Source organism: Gobius niger, assembly GCF_951799975.1.
Source record: "Gobius niger genome assembly, chromosome: 1".
NCBI lineage: Eukaryota > Metazoa > Chordata > Actinopteri > Gobiiformes > Gobiidae > Gobius > Gobius niger.
In genome coordinates, this window is record NC_136852.1 from 34,464,067 (window position 1) to 34,477,418 (window position 13,352).

The following is a 13,352-nucleotide window of genomic DNA, read 5'->3' on the forward strand; positions in this document are numbered from 1 at the left end:
CTTTACTTCATTGGCAATCAACTATTCCACCCAGTTATGGCATCAGTCAATATGCCATTATTTTAAACAGACTGTAGACACATTCCACAGAAAAAATGATCAAAATCAGACCAAAATCATTGGATCTGTGATGATTTAAAGACCAATAATTGACCGACAGACTCAGAACCTCGGAACTGTCAAAAGTCACTTTTGACACTGGTCCATATTTTGGTTGAGGCCATTTCCAGCCCATTAGATAATGATTTACACCAATATATTTGGTATCATTGGAAAGAAGACATTGTCATGTTTCATTTGAGCCCAAAGGTGCTACTCTGTAACAATTACCGTGGTAACCATAGCTCCTCAGACTCAAATGTGAGAACATTTTTTCACAATTTTCACAAAAAAATGTTTTACTACGTTTAACGCTGTTTCTTCCAGAAACATCACAGACACAAATCTCTGATACTGGGCAACTCTCTAGACTCTGAGGGTTCAGGAAATGTATAACATGTCAGAACTTTCTCAGCTTAAGGCCTCACTGTGAGCCATGAAGTAAAAGAATGTCCACCTCATATGAGCCTCTCCCATAGAAATAAGCCTATATCTGCCAGGTTGGAACAGCTGGTGAGACTTTCTGACCAGGACAGGCCCAACGTAACTTGAAATTACATTTATAAAAATTATAATTATTCTGTATCATATAAGCTGTATCTTAAATTGTAAAAGAAAACATATATATCCGTATTCTGTAGCCTTTAACAGTACAGGTGAAACTCGGAAAATTAGAATATCGTTCAAAAGTTCATTTATTTCTGTAATTCAAGTTAAAATGTGAAACTAATATATGATATAGAATCGTGACAAAGTTGCATATGTCAAGCTTTTGTTTGTTATCATGATTATGGCATTTTCAAAATATTCTAATTTTAGGATTTTTAATTTGTGTTTTTTACAAGCTGGGCCATAATCATCCAAAGTATAATGAATAAAGGCCATACATGTCTCACTTTGCATGTAATGAGTCTATCATATATTAGTTTCACAGTTTACCGTGTGTTTCGCCCCTTTAGGTGCACCTGATTATAAGGCGCGTTATCACTGATAATGTTTATTTTCATAAATAAGGCGCACCGGAATACAAGGCGCACTAATTAATGCTGGTTTACCTGTAAACCTGTAGGTGTGTAAACACAGACAGAAGTTGATACAAAGGGCGCACCAAGATATAAAGTGCACTGTTAAAATTAAAGGCTTTCATGTGCGCCTTATAGTGCGAAAAATACAGTAAGTTGAATAACAGAAATGAATGCACTTTTTAACGATGTTCTAAAAGAAACTGCACTCCACAGGATATAAGTATAAGTAAGTGCTTTGTCAGTGTATAATTATACACTGACATTGTGTTCAGGTGTTGGGTTAGCAGAGCCGGTGCTGGCCCTTCTGGGGCCCTAAGCAAAAATCCACATGGGGGCCCTACAGTAGCATCCCATGGTTATTCGGCAAAGGGCGGACCTATTTACGGCCAAAAACAGTTCCACTGTACAGTAAAGCAGGGCAGAAGTGGAAAATAATGACCGCAATTCAATCAATCAGAATCACTAACCACTAAGCCATTGTCCAACTGGGATTTAGGACGACTACTGGTCTACAGGTCCTTCTAAAAAAATTAGCATATTGTGATAAAGTTCATTCTTTTCCATAATGTAATGATAAAAGTTCAACTTTCATATATTTTAGATTCATTGCACACCAACTGAAATATTTCTGGTCTTTTATTGTTTTAAAACTGATGATTTTGGCATACAGCTCATGAAAACCCCAAATTCCTATCTCAAAAAATTAGCATAATTCATCCGACCAATAAAAGAAAAGTGTTTTTAATACAAAAAAAGTCAACCTTCAAATAATTATGTTCAGTTATGCACTCAATACTTGGTCGGGAATCCTTTTGCAGAAATGACTGCTTCAATGAGGCGTGGCATGGAGGTAATCAGGCTGTGGCACTGCTGAGGTGTTATGGAGGCCCAGGATGCTTCGATAGCGGCCTTAAGCTCATCCAGAGTGTTGGGTCTTGCGTCTCTCAACTTTCTCTTCGCAATATCCCACAGATTCTCTATGGGGTTCAGGTCAGGAGAGTTGGCAGGCCAATTGAGCACAGTAATACAATGGTCAGTAAACCATTTACCAGTGGTTTTGGCACTGTGAGCAGGTGCCAGGTCGTGCTGAAAAATGAAATCTTCATCTCCATAAAGCTTTTTAGCAGATGGAAGCATGAAGTGCTCCAAAATCTCCTGATAGTTAGCTGCATTGATAAAACACAGTGGACCAACACCAGCAGCTGACATGGCACCCCAGACCATCACTGACTGTGGGTACTTGACACTGGACTTCAGGCATTTTGGCATTTCCTTCTCCCCAGTCTTCCTCCAGACTCTGGCACCTTGATTTCCGAATGACATGCAAAATTTGCTTTCATCCGAAAAAAGTAGCAGGCCTTATAGACTGTGCACATTCAGAGAACCAGAGTTACTGTAAGTTACTGTGCTCGTGAGAACCGTGTGGATTCAACTCCTCTTTGAGACAAAAAGGCCACAGACACGGCTTTACTCTCGTCTATCCATCAAACTACTGTCCTGATTCTCCACCAGACACAACAAGAAGAGAGTTTAAATGAGTGTTTTAGCCGATGCCCCGAGTCTGAGCAGAGAAAACATGAGAGCTGCGCCGGGACACGTGGACGTGATGCAGCCGTGGAGGAGCCACGCATGAGGCGAAACGAGCACCGGGAGACAGACGGCCGAGCGGGACACGAGCGGAGAAGCACTCGCGCTTTGGAAGAGACCGGGGGAAGGCGGTCGGTCTCTCCTGATCATCCACTTCAGACTGCTCCGTTTTGGTGTTATATGTGGCGAAGTAGGCGGAGAGTGAGTGCGCGCTGTCAGAGCCTGTCCCCGTAACAACACGTTGATTAATCAGTGAAACAACACGGTAGTTTGACTGAGATGCGGGGCCCTTGCAGCCGCGGGGGCCCTACGCACCTTGCGTAGTCTGCGTATAGGAAGAACCGGCTCTGTGGGTTAGCCCTGAGTCGCTGCGACTGAGCGTGCTGCCTGACCAGCATGTTTTTGGAGATCAGGAGTACCCAGAGGAAACCTGGCAGCCTGCTCTCAGTGCTGTTCTGAAAACAGTGCAGCGCCTCCTGGGTTTGTCCCTGTGTCAGAGCATGGTGTCCTGCACTGGTCAGCTCCTCTTCCTCCTGTATTAATATATTCAGGCCAGTGCTAACAAACTTGGTGCAACTCAGAAACATCCATAGTGACCTTCCTGGAGTCATTGTGTACTTTGGGTCTTTCTACATCAGACACTCATATCCAGACGACCCAGTCGAGGTGATCAAGTCCTGCCTTGTGTGGTTCACTTTTCAGCCTCACTTGATCCACAACTTTTTACAATGTCTGAAATGTTCTTGATGGCATTTGTCTTTATATTAATAATATTTAATAATAATATTTTCAATGCTCTTTGGAGTCCAGTATAGTATTTAATGTATTCATAGACTCCCAAATTTACCCTCTGCATTTGACTCATCCTTCAAGCTTCAGAGAAACCTGTCAGGAGCAGAGCCATCACGCTGCCTGTGGAGCTATCTCTAGATTTTGAGCCAGAAGCTAGGTTAGAAGTACTGAGGTGTTTTAGAGTACTGGAACTGGATTCTACTGGATTCTCGTCTGTGCAAAGCCCTTTGACCCAGGTTTGCACCCATCCATCCATTTTCTTACAATTTACCCACGGTCTGGTCATGGATGCAGCAGTCAAAGCTGAGATTCACAGATATCACTCTTCACAAATACTAACTCCAGCCCTTCTGAAGGAATCCCGAGGCATTCCCTGGCCACAGAGAGATATAGTCCATCCAATGTGTCCCAGAGCCACCTCATCTGGCCGCTCCTGACAGGAAGGAGCAGTGGTTCTATTCCAAGCTCCTCCCATGTAACTGCCTTACCCCAAGCCATCTTGTGAAGGTAACTAATTTCGTCCGCTTCACACTCGGCTGCAAACCAGAGCAGCTGAAGGTCCAACAGAACAACATCATCTGCAAACAGCAGAGATGAGATCCTGAGGTTCCCAAACCAGCAACCCTTCGGTCCCTGGCTGCGCCTAGAGATTCTGGTCATAAAAGTTACTTTTTATTTAATCATTCATAAAGCACATTTCTTGTGGGTAGTACCGATTCAATGTGCCAGCGAATAAAATAAATAAATTACACAACATTAAAGGGGCTATATCATGCAAAATCGACTTTGTTGTGCTATTTCCTAATCAAAAACACCCCCAGAGTGTTTTTTGGCTTCATTCTCACAGTTTTCAGCAATCCTCCTGAATCCTGCTCTGAGCAGCTCCGCCCTCTGCTGGAAAACCCGATTTTAATTTGTAAAAAAAAGTTAATTAATTTTAAAAAAAGAAAGAAAAGGAAGTGCCTGACACGTCCGCGCTGCCCCTGCGGGAAAACAAACGCACCCCCTGAGCGTCTGAACAGACATCATGTTTGCACTGAAGGATGTGAAAAAGGAACTCTTTCTAACCTACTCTGGACACGCCTGTTCTTTTTTCTTACCTAACGATAATGTCAGGCAGACGTCAAGTCCTTATAACTGCATTATGAAGTAACTTCACTTATTGCTGTGATATTTAGATTTATTTTACTGCTAATGTTGCATGAGCGCAGAGAGGGGGCGGAGTTAATTGAGTCCAAGTGTCTTGTCTTCCGGGTTGGAAATATAACCCCAGAAAATACTTATATTTCTCACAAATAGAGATACAATATATCATATAAATGTTTATAGTTTACTTTGGAATGAGTAAAAGAGCATGATGCAGGTCCTTTATGACCAAAACTGAAATACATGAATATATTTTTTTTTAAAGTGTGACAATTTTAACATGTACAAAGAACTTAAACAACTTCAGAAAAGCGAAGAGAAATGGTTTAATCCAGTATGGACTGTTTTGCTCAGACGACTGCCTCTGTGATTTAGTCCTGGACGAGCCCTAAGCTTTAGTTTTGTGCCGTGCATTAGTAATGTAGTAAACCAACTTTAGTGAACGGACTACATCAAATTACTTACTTTATTAATTTACTAAACAGTAAAAAGGCTGTTGTTCATTGTAAACATGTGGTTTATGGAAAATCCAGCTTCAGAGCAGTTTTCCTCAGCAAATACATTACCAACCACATTACTATCTAATGTATAACAAATGTGTAGTATTTTAGGCATAACCATGTGGTGTCTACAAAGACACACTGTTGGAATTATCTTGGATTCTTGAGGATTTTTTTTTACAGATTTAAAGGGATGTATATTGGAGTGAAATCAACAGATGTATATTGTGTATATGGCATAGTAAAGGATAGATAAAGACTTACATAGTATAAAAAACAGATGAACAGCTTTATGTAAAAATACAGAACTGTTGTTCTCCTTAAATGTAATTTCAAGTTACGTTGGGCCTGTCCTGGTCAGAAAGTCTCACCAGCTGTTCCAACCTGGCAGATATAGGCTTATTTCTATGGGAGAGGCTCATATGATGTGGACATTCTTTTACTTCATGGCTCACAGTGAGGCCTTAAGCTGAGAAAGTTCTGACATGTTATACATTTCCTGAACCCTCAGAGTCTAGAGAGTTGCCCAGTATCAGAGATTTGTGTCTGTGATGTTCCTGGAAGAAACAGCGTTAAACGTAGTAAAACATTTTTTTGTGAAAATTGTGAAAAAATGTTCTCACATTTGAGTCTGAGGAGCTTTGGTTACCACGGTAATTGTTACAGAGTAGAACCTTTGGGCTCAAATGAAACATGACAATGTCTTCTTTCCAATGATACCAAATACATTGGTGTAAATCATTATCTAATGGGCTGGAAATGGCCTCAACCAAAATATGGACCAGTGTCAAAAGTGACTTTTGACAGTTCCAAGGTTCTGAGTCTGTCGGTCACTTATTGGTCTTTAAATCATCACAGATCCAATAATGTTGGTTGGATTTTGATCATTTTTTATGTGGAATGTGTCTACAGTCTGTTTAAAATAATGGCATATTGACTGATGCCATAACTGGGTGGAATAGTTGATTGCCAATGAAGTAAAGATACAAATATTGGAAAGAAAGTGAGAAAACAACACATTTTTTTGTATTAAATTGATGCAAAAATGTGTAGAAATGTGTTTTAAGAGCGATTTTTTCAGTGGATGTTCTCAGCACATGTGTTCTGTGTATCTGGGATGCATTTATTGACAGCCTACTCAACCCACTGAGGATTTGAGGGAAAAAAGTCGTTTTTCACATTTTTCTGATAAAAATACAGGGTGCATGCACTAAAATGGCCACAATTTTTTTCCGCAATATTTCCAGCAGAGCAGACCCTCCAATTATTGGTCCTTAGGGTCAAAGTTAACAGAAAAAACACAAATAAAGCATATATCAGACGGTGTCAGGTTCAACCCAGTTTTGAGAGTTTGGGTCCCTGACTACTAACTGATTTACCAATTCGGAAGCAACTTGCCATGGCGGACGCTGACGCACATCCGGTTTGGTGTAAGAGCTCTTAGCAATCTGCTCGTTTCGGACGCAGCCTGTATTTAAACCATCCTCCTTACTACTTTGTCATCCAAGCACACTCCAGGCCGATAGGGGGCGACACTCGCATTCTTTGGGACACATCCGGGTCAGGGGTCAGAGCTCCGTCAGACACGGAAGAACACGGTTTTGTTTGGTTGGTTCAGTGGTTATTCCTCGCTGAGTTACGAGCTTCATAACGCACATAGACTGGGCAGACTGCGGCGGACAAGTCCAGACATGTCCGTGTGAGAGGAGCCGTGAGCCAGCGCGATCATGGAGCCCAAGTTTGCGAGCGCGGTGACGGCGCTGGTGGAAGCCGCTGTCCAGGCCACGGTGCTGGCGTGCCGGGAGGCCTGGGGCAGAGACGCGCCGCTGCCAGACATCCAGGAGGCGCACACACTGCACTTCAGGAGCATCCAGAGCTGCCTGATCCTGGACATCCACGCCGTGTTCACCGAGCTGTCCGCGGAGCTCGCCGGAGAGGTGGCGTGTCTGCGGGCCCGGCTGCTGGAGCTGGAGGGCGCGATGCAGCGGAGGCCCCCGCAGAGCTGCTCTGAGGAGCCCGGGCCCGTGCTGCTGCAGGACGGATCTCTGCTGGGTGAGGGACTAACGGTGCCGGGGTTAGGGCTGCACAATATTGGAGGAAAAACGTGTTTTAGAGCTGACAGTGGAGGCTCGGCCCGGTGCGGGAAGTCAACTCTTTCTACATCTCCATTGATTTTTCGAATTTAAAAATCAATCAATCAAATGTTAAGTGTTTGAATGCACGAAGAAGGCTTCAGCTATGCGTCACCGATCACCAGGATATTCACCAAGAAAGAAAACACCAAATACTTGGAAAATATCCTATTCATAATATAATATTATTCATAATAATAATCCTATTCATTTGATCTAAAAGGAAAATGAGATGATTACACAAGATGCAGGCTAATCGAGGTGCTTTTAGAACTTATAAAGTTTTTGTTAAATCATAAAAAAAAAAGGAGTGCTGTAATGATTGGCAGGGACTGGAGTTTGGGAGTAATCCACGTTAGGGATTTATCACGATATTAAAAAGAAATATCACAATAACGATGTATTTGAGGATATAACTGACAATGGGGCAAATTACTTCATAATTCCAGCCTTACGCCTATTTGGAAGATTAAAGCAATGATGTTTCATTCTTTTCTTTTGCGCCATACTAATTTCCTTGCAAATATCATCTACTCAAGCAATTTGCATCATTTCATTGAACTTGTCCCCGTGTTTCAGTCAGTGTTTATGCTGCTCTGATGGAGCTGAGCGTAACATACATTATATCGTGTCCCCAGCGATGTATAAAATTACAACAATGTCAAAAAATGATATCGCTCTAACGATGTGCGATACTTGGCCCTAATCCACGTAACAGCTTGTAACAATAGCACATCACTGCAAAGTTTCTCCTGTGTTTTAATGGAGCCAGTTTGAGTTCTTCAAGAGTCTCCATCTGTAAGTGGTTGCATATAGGAATATAGTGTAGTATGATCCTAATGGCTCGACATTGTTTTTCCAAGCGGTTTATGTGTGACTTTTAGAGTGAGGCAGAATATAACATTTATACAGTCTTGTTAATAGATCCTTGTCATTAACAGAGAGGGAGAGTCTGCGAAGGAGGAACATTGGAGATGCTACCTTCCAGCAGGCGTAGTCCACTTGTTTGTCAAATTTGAGGTCGTTTGTAATCCAGAATCTTATATGGAGATGTTCTTTAACCATATCGACTGGACAGCCCATGAATCAGCCCATCAGAATCAGAATCGTTTTTATTGCCATGGTTTGAGAAGAGGTTCACAAACAAGGAATTGTTCTTGGTGCAGACGTGCAACGTAAAACATATAACACAGAATCTAAATAAAAAATAACTATAAAACTTTAAACTATAAGCCTATTGGGGGCGTGCATAAGAAAATAAAATAAATAAGATGGTAAAATATGGTAAGAAGACAACAATTGACATAGAACAACAGCGGGATTGTATGTCAATATTTGTATTTTGCATTTTGGAAAGAAACATTTCTTGGGTTAAATTGCATACCCTACGTTTCAGCCCACTTAGCAATGTCCAGAAGATGTGGATTTACTTTCTCTACCATTAGAGGGAGCTGTTGGGATGCAACAAACAGTGCAGTGTCATCAGCATAACGCAGACAATCATTTACAGTGCCTGGCTTGTTGATGACAGAATTTCACCAGGAATCAGATGTGAGAGATCATCAGATGCAGATCTGACCTATTCCCCTTGTTTTTGTAGATCAGTGTCACGTGTGCCATTTTCCAGGCTAGGGGCATAATTTTGAATAGAATGTACAGAGGCGTTGCTAAAGCTTCGTGGCACTTTCTCAAAACCAGTTAGATTATTCCATCTGGGTCAGTGAATTGTGCTGAGTTAACAAAATTCTGGATCTCAGTCCGATGGAAGACTTCAGTCATATCGTGATATATTGTGGCTTCTTGCGATACAGATTTTGCGTCGCCTCATATTGGGTGGCGATATTGTTTGTGATATAATTGTGTAGCCCCTATTCTGATTTCTGTGTTTTTGCCTTTCAGAGGCTCCTGTGCTGTTTGTGTCCACTGATCCAGACCCTGGGCCCCTGGAGGCCCCCCATAGCCCTGACTCCAGCCCGGTGAGTGGAAGGGATTGGGGTTTGTAAGTTTGAAGTTCAGTCACCTCCTGCCTGCCCTATGTGTGAGAACTCTCCCGCTCCTTGTGTTGCCAGTTGCAGAAATCACAATTAGCTGTCAGATACTCCCCACACGAAAGTGTTCTCATTTGGTATTGTGTTGGGGCCCACCATCAATCTTCTTCAAATAAGAACAACATTTCCTCTGTAATTAATGCAGGATAGGCTTCTGTGTTTTCCAACAAATTTATGTAATAAGCATTAAAAAATCCATTAAAGCTGAAATCATGATGAAGATGACACATTTTCAGACGTAGGAAGATTTTTGTGCTTTTCAGCATATAAATACTGCAAGCAATATTCACCAAGAAATGCACTTTGTAGCATTATTTATTTGAATATCAATGTTTTTTCAGTAACAGTCAAACTAAGAATCTGAATCCGTGCTGTTGTTAAGAAACTGCAGTGACAGGCTGTAGCACATTGTGAATACCTGATCTGCCCAGACCTCGAAGCTAAGCAGAGTTAGTCTGGCATGTCCACAATGATACCACTTTGTATTTGTATGGGTTCAGTGGGGGAGATATTACGCACACGCAGACAGACGCTCGTCTGATTCGGGTCCGGCTCTGGACTGAGGTCCGTTGTTTAGTGACCTCTGCTATAGGCTGTTTTGAATGTTGGGATGTCACCTGAACCCTGTCTGTGTTCTAACAGAATTTTCCTGATGGCTCTCCAGCCGAGCGACCCAAGAGGAAGAGAAGAGCTTCTTCAAAAGCCTACACATGTAAGGATGTATATGACGCACTCTTCATAATGTCTCCCCCACTGAAGACCACTGACTGTCTATTGCAGGTTCTGTGGCGGATATGGCTCAGGACACAGAGCCAGTGGAAGTTGTGGCCAGTCGAGTTTCAGGGAGAACTCTGAAGACTGTGAAACGCTACTTTTGTGATTTCTGTAACCTGGGATTTCACTGGAAAGAAGATTTGAACAAGCACATAAAGGTGCACTTCAAGCCCTACCCATGTGCGCAATGTGAGCGCACATTTGTGGACGAGGAGAGTCTCGAGAGGCATGTCCAGAATCACGGGGTGAAGCAACCGCTGCCCTTTCCCTGCCCTCAGTGTAAGAGAGCCTTCAGAAAGGAACAGTCTCTGCAGAACCACCTCTCACGCCACCAGCAGGCTCCACCCAAGCCCTTCAGCTGTGAGCAGTGTGGGCGCTGCTTCAGGCTGCAGCAGTCCCTGGAGAACCACCGTGTGCGCCACGACAAGGAGCCAGTCAACTTTCAGTGCCACCTGTGTGACAAGACCTGCAAGAGCTCCGTGCAGCTGCGCTGCCACATGGTGGTCCACACCGAGGAGCGGCCCTACAGCTGCGCCACCTGCGGCAAAGAGTTCAAGAGCAAAGATACGCTCCGCTTCCACCAAATGGTCCACACAAACACCAAGAAGTACAAGTGCTCTGAGTGTGAGGAAACCTTCAAGTACGCACACTCCCTGACGGTGCACCGGAGGAAACACACGGGTGTCACGCCTTTTGTCTGCTCAGTATGTAACCGCTCGTACCGCACCGGCACGGCCCTCAAGCGTCACAGCGTGGTGCACACCGGAGAAAAGCCCTTCACCTGCCACATCTGCGGCGCACGCTTCAGCCTCAACAACAACTTGAAGAGGCACATCCGCATCCACACGGGCGAGACTCCCTTCAGCTGCCAGGAGTGCGGCAAGAGCTTCTCCGACAACAACAAGCTCAAGTCCCACATGCTCATCCACGGCGCCACCAAGCCCTTCATGTGTGACCTGTGCGGCAAGACCTTTCTGTTCAACTGCCGGCTGCAGGTTCATCAGAAGTATGTCCACGCCAACCGGGATGAAGCAGACGGGCTGCAGGGGTTCTCACAACCTCGCCGCCGAAACAGGGCTGCGATCAAACCTTTCAGCTGCAAAATCTGCCTGCGAGGTTTCACTGCCGCATGGTCCCTCAAACTGCATGAGAAAGGCCACAGTGAGCAGAAGGAGTTCACCTGTGGGGTGTGTGAAAAGTCTTTCCACAACAAGTACTCGTTCAGCTACCACCAGCGCAGCCACACCGGTGACAAGCCGTTTGTGTGCGAAGTGTGCGGGAAGAGGTTCTTCCAGTCCAGCAGCCTGAAGCAGCATGAGCGCATCCACACGGGAGAGAAGCCCTACAAGTGTGAGCAGTGTGGCAAAGCCTTCCGCACCGACGGGAACTTCTACAGGCACATGCGCATACACAGCGGAGACAAGCCCTTCGAGTGCGTGTACTGCCAGAAGAAGTTCCACCAGTCCAACCAGCTCAAGGCTCACATGCAGGTTCATACGGGACAGAAACTCTACTCCTGTGCCGCGTGTGGCCGGGGCTTTTCAGACTCCAGGCAGCTCAAGAAGCACAGCTGCGATGTCTCATGACAAAAGCTGCCTTGGGAGAGGAATCCAAATGCAATGTGTACAGTTTTGTGCCTTTCTGTTTATAAAAACATAATTTCGTTAGAAGTTGTCTGTTATTTACATGTTGAGCTTTGAATGTTAATTCTGAGTAGAGCGTCACATTTGATGGAAACAACTTTGGATTATTAGAAGGTCCAAAAATAGCTCCACTTCAGCAACTATTTTTCACCTTCATAAGAAGTTTTCAGATTTTCTTCAGGCTGGCAACATGGTGTGCTGTCATTGTGTTCTACCCAGCCATGCTCTTAAAGGAAGCTTTAAGTGGACTAAAGCACAAACTGCCAACCATTTTCAGGTTCAAGTTGTACATTTTCAGTTATGCATCTAGAGTTTTTATAGAAAATCAACTGTTGAATTATGAATTATGACTAAGAGTTATGAAGAAAATACAACTATCACGTAAAGTACTTTAAGCCTTGTTCTCTTGTCTACTGTTAGTAGAAAGTAGTACCCACAGCAGGCTAGTAGACGGGGTTTGTTTTGGCTAGATCTAACTCTATCTTAGAGAACAGGCCCCTTGATGGCGTCTTGACAGCGCGTTACCATCATACACATTAAACACATACATTCAAATAGACCTCCGTTTGTCACTCCCCCCCAATTAAACATTTTCTTTGTGGGTTTGAATCCAGCCTCTACTGGGTAGTAGTATTGTTGTGGTCAGGCCTCGCTCTGACGCCATTTTCCCTGTTCAGGGCGAGCAGTTATCCCAGTTATCCTTCTATTCCTGCTTGTTTTCCAAAGCTTACTACCATAGTTTATGAAAGTATGTCTCTGTTGCGGTTTAAGTTGAGTATTGTCCAGAGGTGGGAGACTTTAGTCAAATTACTCGACTCGAGTCGCAATTTTTGGGACTTGAGACTTACTTAGACCAAAGCTCTAAAAAGACTTGACTTGGGACTTGCTGTTTGTGACATGAGAGACATAACTTGGTCTTGAGGCCAATGACTCTCAATGACTTGCTGTGACTTTATAGTTATTAAAAGTTTTTTTTAAGTAGCCCCCCCGGGCCCCCTTCCTTAAAATGCTGTCCGAGACTGGAGCATTTAAAATATATATATATTTTTAATTTTTGTGGTGATTTAGATATTACACTATAAATCCAAATCAAAAAGTTTGATTTTAGCCTAAATTTTCAAAATCGCTATATCTTGAGAAAGCACTTGTTATTTTCAAGTAGATTAAACACATTTTGAAAATTGCGACTTGAGGTGACTTGCCGGCTAAAGAAAGACTTGAATTGGCTTCATAAAAGCTATGACTCGACTTGACCCCATGACCGACTCGGACTTGCTCGAGGCTTGCATACTCTCAATGGCTGTTTCCCAATTGCCAGGATCCTCGGCGTCTCGACCACTTCGGACGTCATTTGCGTCATCACGGCGCCGCCAAGTGGTGTTCCATTTCACCTGGACCCCTCGCAGCTCGACTCCTCCGTTTGGCTCATTTACGAAGGATACAGCAGTGGATCCTCCGCTGCCTCGGAGAGCTGAAATTACCCATGATGCGCTGCAGCATAGTTTCTTTTTTCTTTTCTCGCAAAACTTTATTAGTTTGAACTCACTTTAAAAAAAGTTGTGTTCCACATAAACAGTTTCCTGGCCTCTGTTATTTATAAAACAGT

At 43.5% G+C, this 13,352-nt stretch overlaps 2 protein-coding genes across 2 annotated transcripts in view; both read left to right on the forward strand.

The window, feature by feature from the left end:
- Positions 1–6,731: 6,731 nt before the first annotated feature.
- Positions 6,732–13,352, forward strand: part of LOC306968139 (uncharacterized protein) — a gene marked incomplete at its 3' end in the record, with an annotated part of 87,910 nt that continues 81,289 nt past the window's right edge. The window contains exons 1-3 of the mRNA XM_079563447.1: positions 6,732–7,201; positions 9,181–9,257; positions 9,972–10,032. Coding sequence (XP_079419573.1) covers positions 6,877–7,201; positions 9,181–9,257; positions 9,972–10,032 — 463 coding nt within the window. The 5' untranslated portion in view covers positions 6,732–6,876. The remainder of the gene's footprint in view (positions 7,202–9,180; positions 9,258–9,971; positions 10,033–13,352) is intronic.
- On the forward strand, positions 10,087–11,880 carry LOC306966840 (uncharacterized protein). Its single transcript, XM_079561656.1, has one exon. The coding sequence runs from the start codon at positions 10,124–10,126 to the stop codon at positions 11,687–11,689; it is 1,566 nt and encodes a 521-aa protein (XP_079417782.1). The 5' UTR covers positions 10,087–10,123; the 3' UTR covers positions 11,690–11,880.